The sequence below is a fragment of the Planococcus citri genome, chromosome 2 (assembly GCF_950023065.1).
Source record: "Planococcus citri chromosome 2, ihPlaCitr1.1, whole genome shotgun sequence".
Lineage (NCBI taxonomy): Eukaryota > Metazoa > Arthropoda > Insecta > Hemiptera > Pseudococcidae > Planococcus > Planococcus citri.
In genome coordinates, this window is record NC_088678.1 from 42,279,210 (window position 1) to 42,292,466 (window position 13,257).

A 13,257-nucleotide genomic window follows, 5' to 3' on the forward strand; every position below is an offset into this window, starting at 1 on the left:
TATTAGTCGATAATTTTTCATAATTTGGTTCAAAATTAGTCTTCAAGCGATAATCTCATTTTAAAATTTAATGTTTTTATGACTATTGATAAATACGACCGGCCCGGGGGAGGGGGGGGTGTCCAAAAATTACCAAATTGCAAGTAATCAATTAAAAATTACAAAATTACAGGTACAAAATTACCGGTAATTTACCAGAAATTACAGAATTACCGGTAATTTACCAAAAATTACAAAATTATCAGTAATTTACCAAAAATTACAAAATTACCGGTAATTTACCAAAAATTACAAAATTACCGGTAATTTACCAAAAATTACAAAATTACCGGTAATTTACCAAAAATTACAAAATTACCGGTAATTTACCAAAAATTACAAAATTACCGGTAATTTACCAAAAATTACAAAATTACCAGTAATTTACCAAAAATTACAAAATTACCAGTAATTTATCAAAAAAAATCACAAAATTACCGGAAATTTTGCAGAAAACTGCCGCAGTAATTTAATTTTACCAAAAAAATACCAATAAATTACCAGAAAATACCAGTAATTGATCAGAAATTACCAGTAGGTATTTACCAAAAATAACCAGTCAAGTACCATAATGTACCAGAAATTTACCAAAAATTAGCCTTTATTTATGTATTTTTGACAAACTTGAAATGAAATGGAATAGAACGTCCTTTTTTTCAAAAAGATGATGGAAAATTAAAAATTTCGAAATGTAAAATTGAAGAAAATTGTCATTTAGATAGCGTGGGTGTTTTAGATATAGGTAGGTACTTTGAATCTATGAAAATAATTCTCAAATTTTCCGATTTCCCGAATGTCCAAATTTGCAAATGGGATCGCGATTCATTCCTTTATTCAACATTGATAAAATTACGGATTAAGTACATCAATCAATTTCGATATCAAAAAGCCTTAAAATCGATCCAATGATCGAAACAGAAGAATTAATTTTGAAATTGGACGCAATTCAATGGTTAAAACCAGCATCTCATTACTTATGAGAAAACATGATTCATCAAACTTTAATTCAATTTTTAAAAAACATTTTATGACTTGTTCTTCGCTCCTTATCGAATTATCGACTCATCGAGTAAAACACCGCTATCTACAGACAAAGTCGACAGAAATGGATAAAAATAGCATCTATAAAAATTACAATCTGTACCGCAAACAAGACAAACAGTCTGACGAAATTTTAGAAGAAAAAAATTCACTTCATTCATCAAACAAGTACATACTTCGTGCCTTTCATCAAAATTTTTCATTTTGATTCAAATTTTCAGCAACATGACCAATTCTCGAGAGAGAAATAATAATAACGAAGCGACGACGTTTTTTTTACCAAAAAGAAAAGAACTTATTTGAAAAATTTTCCAAATAGAACATTAATCATTATTTTTGTCATCTAGAACAATTTTCCCAATAAATTAAAATTCATTTTGTCATTATTTGACAAACCGAGTCATAATAAAACGTAAACTTCGCAATTTTCCATTCGTTAAAATTTATTACGTAGTATCACAAAGGTCTTGAAGAAAAAAAAGCTCGCGAATACTAATTCCTTTTTAGAGAAACGTGGCTTTAAATTGATCCACCATAGGTACGAGTACGATAAAAAGAACACTCGGAGGTAATTTTTGTTCTTCTACCTGCGTGCAATACGAGTATTATTTAAAATTCCGAAGAGAAGTTGAGAAAGGTCGTCTGAAACGTTTTTGAAATATCTAACATACACTGACACGTGGACTTTTTCACATGCACGAGTTACGTTAAAAATTTAACTCGCTTTAAATTATATTCGTTTTGCGATCAACTTGATTCTTTTTTATTAGCAAAAAAGCACTCAGTAACCCACCGTAGAGTAGGTACTTTACTCGAATGGATATGAAAAGATGAAAGAATCTTTACACAGATAGGTACGTATCTGTAGTGAAAAAATATGAAAATGTCAAAGCACCTGAAAGTGAAAAGTAATTTGAAATATTATCGAAATATTTCGTCGAAAAAATAAAGCTTTATAGAAGGTTATGAAATGATGAAAATTTCGAAGCGCGAATATCTCACTGACATCTTTCATCAGTCTGCGAATGACGTTAAAATTGCGAGTTTGCTACCTACGTTGATTAAATGTTATACAAAATCGATTAATTTCTATGTAATTTGAATTAGGTCAAATGGAACGAAGTTTTTCAATTTTTGTTTTAGCTCAAACTTTTCCACCATCAAATTCCTCATACCCCCCTCCCCCCACTAAAAAAAAATTGAAGAAAGGAAAAAAATCCAAGACAGGCGAATTGAAATCCATTACAAAAAAAAATTTCAAACACCAACAAAATGGACAAAATTGCGCGCTTATTCGACTATACTGCCTTTTGAACCAATCAAAAAACCTTGACCAAAAAAAAAAAATACACAGCTGTTCCACTCCCCTCTGTCTCATGCTTAGGCACATTTTCGATACACAGAAATTAAACGTCGAAACAAATCGTCGTTCAAACATTTAAACGTACTAATACTAAATTAAACAATTGACACGTACTGTCTTATCAATTCGACAGCATCTTCGTATTTCATTCCAAGTTCAATTAATGCTAAAGCTACCAAAACCGGCGCTCGTCCCAAGCCAGCAACACAATGAACTGCGATACACGCTTCGGGATTTTCTTTGGATCTTTTCTTTAATATTTCAAACCATTCGTCAATAACCTAGAAAATTAAAACACATTTTTAATCGTCTTCATCATGCAAATAGGAAGGATGAGAGGGCTAGGGAGGGTTTTATCGAATGTGTACATTTTGGGAAATTCGTTCGCGGATCAATGAAAAAGTAATAGGTATACGTTTTGCGTTGTATTTGACATTTTTTTTATTACCGGGGTACCTTTTAATAGTACTATACGTGTACGTATTTCGCTTCGTTGCCTAGTTTCATGGCAAATATGAAGACATTAGCCAAACTTTGAATTTGGCATCGAATAAAATGTAAATATTACGATATCGAGTAAAATAAATAAATGAATAAACATTATCCGAGTTCGATTAAAGATCGCGCTATTAATAAGCAGGTAGAGTACATATACGTATAGTATGCACCATATAAATGTAGATCGTAGAATATTATTTTATGTAAACAAACAAAAAATATATTTACTTCATTTGGGGGTGATGTACCGTCGTCGTATGCGAGATCAAAAACGTTAATACCTTCTTTCTTCAATTCTTCGACGCTATACGTTGGTTCGCAAACGCGTACAACATAATTAACATTGTGCTTTTTTAATTCCTGCGTAGAGAAAAACAAAACAAAATAGAACACCAATCGTGATTAGATCTCAAGGTCATAAAATGCATTCGTGTTATAGATTTATCGTACCTACGGTAAATTAATCAATTAATGGATAATATATGTATTATGTATTTGTATAATATTAAATTATGTAGTATCAAATATAATGGAGCCTCTCAAATTTTTACCTACAAGAACAACAATTGCAGTTTTCAAAAAAAATTTAGCTGCCCAAAACGAAAAATTTAGGATTTTACGGGAACTTGAATTTTCCAAAAATACCTACTCTAAAAATTGGACAAATTGATGGAAAAATAAAACTTGGCCACTTGACCAGCTATCATAGCAAAAATCACATTTCAAGTCACAGTTGAATTCCCATCCCATGAAGAGTCTCAATAATATGAATCTAAGCAAGGGTCGAGGTTTTTTTTGGGGCCAAAATTTAAAAAGAAAAACACCAAAAATCTTGAAAGATCCGATTATGCAAGTACAACCACTTTGAAAATCGTCTTTCTAGGTCATATTTTTACTTCAATTAGGAACGCGTTTTGAAGGCCATGTTTTTTAAATAAGCTAGGAAAAAAGTGTACCTTCCGATTTGAAATTTAAAAATATGCAAAATCTAGTCAAAATTAATCCTGTAAACGTCACTGTAATTCAATAAAATGAGGTTTTTATTCCACAATATCAACCTTAGATTTTTTGATCAATTTTCGCAATTTTTGGACAATTTTGGAATACATATCTATTTAAAACCTTGTAGGGCCTTCAATTTTTCTTCCAGGCAGTTGACATTTTTTAGGGGATTGGTCCCTAATTCTAATTTCCCATAATTTAGAAAAAAAAAACGAGAAAAATGGGTGACTAAGTTTGATACGTGCCAAAAAACAGTTCTCATAAAAAAATCGTATTTGCCAACAGAAAAAATTTCTCTTCTCCAGTAAACAAATTTCTGCGCATGGCCAAAAAATTTCTGATTCATCGATTGGAAAAATTATCAACAAAATTAGAAGGAAAACTTACAAAAATTTTAATTTCCTGGTGGGAATCCGGTACAATATCCAGTGTTACGACATCACTAGGATTTATTAATTTTCGTGAAATACATATCTAAAAATTCAAATTTGGAGCAAATTTCTACTAGTATAATCTACAATAGAGCCTGTGGAGCCACGAAAATCAATTACCCCCTTTATCGGCACTTCAAACCGTAATGAATTTTGACGAAAATAGCCAAATTTTTTGGAATTACTGCAATGAAAAAAAAAATTTCAATGGTAGATTGGTATTTTTGTAACCACACAAGTGAAGTACTGAAACTGGTTTTTGAGATCATTGAACTTTTTTGGAGTCGTGAGGTCCGTATTTCTAGTTTTAAAATTTGAAAAATATCAATTTCACAACCTTCCCGTTGAGCTCCGGTGATTTCTTTTTTATTGATAATTGTGCTCAAAGTGGCCCAATTTAGGGGGCTGTGAAAAATGGCGTTGGTATCAAAAAATTCGATTATCGATTTCCATTTAGTCAATTTTCAATATTATTTTTAAGAACCCCTAGGAAAAAGTAAAAATACTCGATTCGCAACAAACACATTGTTTATGGATGTATATTAGCATGATGCATTCAAAGTTGATTTCCAATATTGTTTTGGGATCATAATTCGAACCATTTTCTTTTTTTCTTGTCTATGTTTGGGTACCCCATGAAAAAAGTTGAAATTTTTTTTCTCAAACCAAAAGCTAAAAAACGTTGTCTTACATGGGACCTTCAGGGGTATTTCTGGATTTTCTGATTTCCAAAAAATCTCATAAGAAAGACCTTCAAAAATAACTTAAAAAGAATCAAAATTTTACTCGATTGGTGTGAAAATATGAAATTGGATTTACTGTATTTTCAACCTTCTAAATCGATTGATCACTGTTTTGAACTGTTCTGAAACATCCAACGGAGTTTTGATGGGATTTCCAAATTTCGAAAAATCTCATTAAAAACACTCGAACAAAATCTCGCATTGGTGAACTCATTTTTTAACCACTTCGTGACTCTCTTCAATCAGTTTGGACACGAATCATTTCAAAATCGTGTTCTGGGTTTAAAATGTTCAAACTCCCGAACAAATGAAGAAATGTTTCACTTTTGGAAAATTTTTTGTATCAAGTTAATATCCTATCCATTTTTTGACAAATACCAATCTAATCATAGTATCTAACGTAATTTTTTTTTTAAGTCAGTACTTTTTCACTACTTTTCCAACTTTATTTTCAGAAAGCTCTCCACTCGACTCCCTCCCCCCTCCACTCAACATAAATTAACAAAGTCGAATTTTTTACAGGAAAATTTTTAAAAAAATGAAATTGAAAGACAATTTGCATGCAAAGTATTTTTTAATTTCATCAAAAATAAACATTTTTTTCAATGATTTGAAGGTTTTTGTTGCACATTTGAATTTTTACATTTTTTTATCACCTTTTTGACTAAATTCACTACTTTTACTATTCATTTTTAAAATCACTACTTTCACTACCTGTTAGATACCCTGCTAATTTTTGCTTTTTTCGTAGTGAATTTTGTACCCAGGTAATAAACAACCAATTATCTTCAAAACATTTTTCAATCAATTCAAATATTTCTCAATTTCCTTGAAAATTTTCAACTCAAGGGAACCCTTTTCCCCTCCAATTTCAACACCCTTCTTCTCCCATGAATATCGAAAATAGCTTATGCGTTCAAATTCAAAAATCATCATTCAGCAGTGTTGAAAATTAAAATTCCAACTAGGGGTAGTTTCACTTTCAGCATGATCGCGGTAAGTACTGAGCTAAAGCCTTTCTGATTTTTTCATAGGAAATAGGATAAGTTGTCATTGGAAATTTAAAAATTTGTCAAAAACTCCTAGGACGGATCTTGGCGTAACTTTCAAAGATAGCCACTTTTTTTCTTGCATTTTCCCACTTTCAAGTTAGAAAAAAAAAAGGCCAAAGCTACACGCAGTGTATTTCAATGCACAGTTTTGTATCGAAGAGTCTAACCAAGCGCGTTTCAATTTTACTCAACCGACGTAGTAAAGAGAATTCGATGTCCCACAATAAACAGGATGTTTATGAATAATAATTTTGGCCTGCGCCCAGTCCATGATTGACAATTCATTAACCAAGTTTAGTTTTCAATCACTCGAGGAGGAGTATTCGTCAAAATAAAGTGCCAGACGCATTGAAACAAAAAAAGTACCGGGTAATTTCCACTCGGATATTAATACGATAATTATCGTTAGTTTGGCTTGTTTTTCAATATACAGCAATGGCAGTCTATACGGTATCGACAATGATATCGCGAAGGCGTCTTGATATGACAAAATTATCACCTAAATTGTTCGAGTGGTTTGCGTTTAAGTGGGCACTGTGCAATATTTCGCATATCCTCTACCATTCGACTCATACATATAGGGGTACCAGACCACATAATATTTCGTTAATATAGCCAGCCATACACGGCGGTGTTTCCTCGTTTCATTATTGTACGAGTACCTACACAGAATTGTATTTTGACGAAAATCCTTTTCGTGTGGCTGCGACCCAGCCATGGCCATGTTCTATGTTTCCATCTCGTATCTTTTTAGTAAAACAAAACGAGTAATTTTTCAGCGAATTACTCGCCGAATGCAATCTGTTATACGCCCGAGTCCAAAATGAGAAATTTTCAGCTTGATGGTAAAATTCGTTTTGCAGTCTTCGGGGGAATGAATTGGTCCGGTACAACGGCGAAGTCTACCTAAGTTGACTATACATATATACCTACGATGGGGGATGGACTGGGCGGCGAATGCCAAGAGTTTCCAAACGAATTTCACTCGATTTTTCTACAACGATAGACATACAGAGACAGACATATCGGGCTTCTCTCTCGCTCCCCGCGTAATATAAAATGAAAAACTACACGTCTCGTTTATCTCAGTTATTTCCAACTTCATCGAGGTTATTTTTTATTTTTTAACCTTGAATAACGCGAAACGCTCTGGGCGACGTAGTAAGACAAGGGAAAAAGTTAATTTTCCTCGGGTAACAAAATTTACTCGTAGTAGATACAAAATGATCCGACTTTAGGGGTCTTAAAGTATCAACGAGTTTACTATACGTATCTAATACGTACGTATAGCGTCGTAATAAAACAGTTACCAATGAATTCGCACGGAATAATCCGCGTCGGGAAATTGCTTCGAATCGTAAAAATTATGAAAACCGAAAATTTTTTTACACGAGATAACCGTTTCGACAAGGTAAAAAATTGGAAAAATTTTCAAGCTCGTGAAATTTGTTGGTTTTATCGAAACTGATATGATAGGTAGAACACAGGTCTACATCCTATTTATTTTATTTTTTTTTTCAAATTCAGTTTGACTGCAGAACTATTCCAATTTCAGAGACGGAAAATTCAATCGTAAACCTTATCTAATTGGATCTTCTCTTAAAATTTTTTTTATTTGTTTCAGTGGGACGAAAACCAACAACTTGCTACCTTTTCGAGTATATAGAACATTTAAGAATTGGGAGGATTAGTTGCAATCTGGGCAAATCACGATTTGTGATTGAAAGGAATTGACCCAACAAGTCGATTAAGCTGATTTTATGAATTATTTCAACTGTAATGTCGATAGGAAATTTTCAACAACAAAAAATCCTTTCCAAATTATGCACCTCCACTTCATGTGCTTCCATGAAACATTTTCTAATAACAAAAAACCTTACTTTTATGATGGCCTTATGGTTAAACAATTTTTGAATATTTTTTTCGTAATCACGTACTTTGAAATTTTATTTTAAAAAAAAACAAATGGACCGTTTTGATCTACTCACAGGTTCATATTATAATGGGCTTAAAAGGAAATTCAAGAATGCAAATTTTCCCTTCTTATTATGTACATGGTGGAGAGGTGGATTTTTAATCAAAAATATGTCTGAAATAAAAATGTTTCAAGGAAACGTCAAGAGAAGATTCAAGAGGTCTTTGGCGTTAATTTGATCAGAATCGCGATTTTCGGAAATAGCATGTTGTTCTGAAACCCCCACGACAAAAATTTCAGATGCCCAAATTGATTTTTCGATCTGACGACTTTTTGAAAATCCAAACTTGACTATTTTTAACGTGTTCATTCAGTAAAAAAGATAATAATTAGAATCGAATTTCACCACTTTGGAACATTCTGGAGCCTTCAGCGCAATTTTTCATTTCTCCAGAAGTGTAGAAATTAATTTAGCTAGACTGCTAAAAATCGAGTTGTGGCTAATTCTCGACCAGTTCATTCACATTAGAACCGATTTGTTTTTTTGATCACATTTACTACAAAACACACACTCGAGAAGTTCGCCTGGAACTTGGCTCAAATGTTGATCAATCCGTTGAAAAGGTCGAAATTAAGCAACAACTTTGATTTTTAGCTGCCTAAATTAATTTCTACAGTCACTTTCTGGAGATATGAAAAATTACGCTGAGGGCTTCAGAATGTTCCAAAATGGTGAAACTTGGTTCGGGTAATTTAGTTTCAGCACTGATTTTCTAATTTTTGCTGAATACCTTCGTCTTCGTCTACCATACATAATTTTTTTCAAATAAATTGCCGGGGGTTAATTTTGAAATTTCAAATATTTCCAAAAATTAGAAAATCAATTATGGGCAGCTAATTTTGGTAACAATAATTGCAGAACAAGCACTTTCCAAAACTCACGGTGCCGTTCAAATCGGAGGCGAATACTTCGAGAAATTCTATTACAATTAATCACTTTTATTGAAGCAAATATTAATTACCTCTTTAAAAAAATGCCCTCAAAAATAAAGAGCCCATAAATTTCCTCAAATCTCAACATTCAAAATTTTTTGAAAATTTGGTGACAGATAGGAAATCTTTTATTTCTCCAGATTTGCCTGAAATTGTATATTTTTTTTTGTTCTAAAAATGTTAATTGATTATTGCAATTTTGCCAAAGTCAACTTCCTTCTCACGCCTTTCAACTGAAAAACGCATGTTTACTCAAAAGAGGAACAATTTGTAGCCTAATATCATTTTTTTAAAAATCACATTAAATCAAGAAACAGAAATATGGGGGAGGGGACAGAGGGAACAAGCACACGATGCAAAAAAGTCTCGCCATATATGCCGAAAACATGTATTTCAAAACAGAAATTCTGGAAGAGTTCTCCTTATTTATAAATACGTAAATATGTGAAATGCTACCTCAAAACAGCCACATTTGGTATCAAAATTTTCCAAAGGGAATATTTTTCGAATTTTAGCCCTCTCAATGCATTATTAACGTTTGGGGGCATTTTTGAGGGGTTTTTGCCACCTCTTCACAATTTTTCAAAGAATTCCAAAAGATGAGAATGAGAACTACGTTCTCCTTTAAAAACATAACTGGTTCACCAAACTGAACTGTCCCACAACCTCCAAATTTTCTTTTTCAACTTTTTAGTTAATAGCTTCATCTTTCCATCTCTTTGCAGCTCATACTTTCCTCATCCAACGAGTAAAACTATTTTCCAACACATGGGCGATAAAGACAAAAATAGCTAAACTGTACATCCAAATCGAGCGTCATTCCAACACGCACAACCTGATAACCAACGACAATGAGGCAAGTCAGCAGCACGATGACATAACCCATACGTGCATATAATTCAAACTAGCACTCGATAAATGGCCGATAAAGGAAACCAGTGTTATCCGTAAGTATAGGTATAGGTAACGATTATACGACGAAAACAAACAAATTTAAATATACTAAGTAGCTTAAACACTAATTAGGTATACCCATTAGGTACCTAGACCTACGTAAATCTATTATTATACTAATTGTAAGTACTTCGAAGTAATAGTTGAAAATCAATACTCACAGTTACATAATACTGAACAGTTTGATCCGATGGTCTATCCGTTATTAAAAATTTCAAATTTTTATATTCAATCTCGGCCGGAGCTGGTCGTATATCCTTCGGGCGAATAACCGAATGATTACTCATTTTGGTAGGACTTGTCATTAAATTAAAATTATATAAAAACAAAGGATATACGAGAGAGGAAGAGAGAATAACACAAACGTACGAAGATCGTTAATCTATATCGATCTCGAAGAAAGGAAAAAAGAAGATACGAACGAAGGAAAAGCCCTTATAACAATAGGAAAAAAATAGTAAAAACGACTTATTCAACTAGTTTTGTACATCAACAAAGACGACAAACAAAAAGAACAAAAAAAAGAAAAGAAAAAAAAATTAGTACGATAATTTGTAATGCCTAACTACTTTTTAAGTCCAATACATGCGCCGACTGATCACCCTGATGAGCCGGAAGTCAGCAGCGGAATCGTATTCGAAATTTTATAATCGCTACGATGTTATTCGTGATAGCCGCCGCTGAACCATTCAACTAGAAAATTTGCACTCTTTCGCAAACGTACACTTGCTCTCTTTCTTTCTCTCAGGAACACGTCGTCTTCCGAACTCGATCACCAGATGATGTCGCGGCGCTCGAATTTTACACCACTTGGTGATATGGCGTATTAAAGTATCGCTCTCTCTCTTTATTTGTGTTGAGCTTGGCAATATTCGCTGCTATCTAACAAAAACTCCATGAAGGTAAAGCAGAGCGCAGATTTAGTCTGAAAACAAACCAGAAAAAAACAAAGCCAAAATTAGAAAAAAATATCTTGTAAACAAAATAAGTAGGTAACTAAGTAATATCTATTTTAGACGTATTTTTTTAAAACAAAAATTAATAAATTTTGATGTGTAGTCATGAAAATTGAAAAATGGGAGCATCCCCCACCCCAATCTTGAGTATAAATTTAATTTATAACCAAACAATGAATTTGTATTATCCTCACGTGCTGGGGGGAGGAGGGGAATGGCAAGTGTTCATAAAAATAGGCATCTTTAATATTCCTAATGGAGAACTGAGAAGTAAAAAAGGATAAAAAGAATTCTGATGACAAATTTTGAAGCAAGGACAAATACTTACGATATAACTTCTCAATATTGATGTTTCGACCGAACTTGGAACAGTTTTGGGTGAAAACATCATCGAAGGGAGAGAAAGGTCGAAATGAAGAATAATCACAAATTTCAAAATCAGAGGAAAATTTTAATTTATTTCAATGGGTTACATCGATATTTCCGAATTAGTATTTCAATATTAAATATTGTAATAAAAGGGGGATGGCAGTACCTTTTATCAGTTCACGCTGACACGAATTTTCCGAAAGTTTTTTCGCAGTTCGGTCTCTTGGAATAGTCCCATCTAACAAAAATATTCAGACCAATTAACGCCCCCCGCCCCAATCACGATGCCTTAAAACATGTTCAAAAGAATAGAGTGAAAGAAGAAAGTGCACAAAAGTTGATGTAAAATCGTTTTCGTGACCCACTTATCTTCAAGTGCTGAGTTGAGGGCTACAAGTGATCGAATTTCAAAGTCGATATTTTTTTCACTCCAGGTCCACATCAACGTTCAAAATACAAAAAATTGAAAATTACCAGTGATATCATCTGCTGGATTTTTGCAAGTTCTGAGTTTGAATATGGTATTTATTTTTCTTAGATACAACGCTTCAATACCCACGAAAAAATAAGAAAATGTGACGTGACAGATCAACACTTTCAATTAAGGTAGCTAAATCGAAAATATTACTCAAACTTCTGGATTTGATCACTCAATGTTTCCTCCCAACCCTGACTTTTTTCAAAATTAATGTCGAGCTGGGGAGACACCGAGGAGTTGAATTTAAAAAACAATTCCATATTCAAATTCTTCACCCCTCCTTCCTCCACTAGCTCCCCAAACATAGTCGAATCTCCAAGCCAAAAAAAAAACGACAAAATAGTAAAACGTCTTTTGCAGGGGTTCCGATTGCACCAAGTTTGAAAGTTCGCTTTTTTCATATTTTTACCGCATGAAAATACCCCCCTCCCCCAAAAATTAGATAATTTGAAACTGCGAGGAAATTTTTCTCAATTTGTAGGCAAGTAGGTAGGTATTTCAGTTTTTTCATTTTTCTGATTTTTTGAACGAATTTTTTATTTTGTATTTTTTATTTTATGGGCTTTTAAAAAAATTTTCAAATGTGTTTCGAGCAAACTTCATGACTTTTTCATGATTTTTCATGACCACCTACCAATAATCATGACTTTTTTTAAAACTTTTCATGACCGTTAGACAGCCTGGAGTTGGACGAAGCCTCAAATGGATTTTTTTGGCTTTTGATTAGTCAACAAATTTTTATCAAGTGAAATTCCAACACTTTCTTCCCCTCAAACCGTTAAAAATGTACGTGTACGTATATTAGTAAACGATACCTATGTGTGTACTGCGGACGAATTTTTGTCGAAATATTTCTGAAGCAAAAAGTGCATTTTCAAAAAAAAAAAAAAATGCCTGAAGATATTCATTTCAAATATTTTGTGATTTTAGATGAATTTTTAGAGTGTTTGGGCAATTTTTTCAACTTTTTTTTTGTTATGATTTTTCTGTTCCTAATCAATCAAGTACTTATTAATTATATAAATCTCATCACTTCTATAACGATCTATTTAATAAATACCTAAGCCACATCATCATTTCACTCAACTCAATTACATTTCGCATAATAAATACTTGGTTACCTGTTTATCATAATTACATTTAACCATATCGGTTTCACCGAAGTCTTCTAAATAGACATCTCGTAGGTATACTAAATTATCAAAACGGTTTCGTTACTCGGAGGAATTTGCATACGAAATAGGTCAAAGGATGTGTATTTAATGAGAAGGAAAATTGTTCCATGCCACTTGTTGCCTTTTACAACATAGCGAACCCAATAATAATAACTTATACTTTAGAATTTTATTCCTCCTCAGAGATGGTATTACCGTGGCGAAAAAAAGATCACCCCTAAAATATATCAAGAATCAGAAGGGATTTC

General features: G+C 32.8%; 1 protein-coding gene across 2 annotated transcripts in view; it reads right to left on the reverse strand.

Moving 5' to 3' along the window:
• Nucleotides 1–13,257, reverse strand: part of PRL-1 (PRL-1 phosphatase) — a 34,953-nt gene that overhangs the window by 2,666 nt on the left and 19,030 nt on the right. For both annotated transcript variants that reach the window (XM_065350294.1, XM_065350295.1), the window contains exons 2-4: nucleotides 10,193–10,956; nucleotides 3,170–3,301; nucleotides 2,558–2,724 (exon numbers count right to left, since the gene is read on the reverse strand). In XM_065350294.1, the coding sequence (XP_065206366.1) occupies nucleotides 2,558–2,724; nucleotides 3,170–3,301; nucleotides 10,193–10,336 (443 nt within the window). In that variant the 5' untranslated portion in view covers nucleotides 10,337–10,956. The remainder of the gene's footprint in view (nucleotides 1–2,557; nucleotides 2,725–3,169; nucleotides 3,302–10,192; nucleotides 10,957–13,257) is intronic.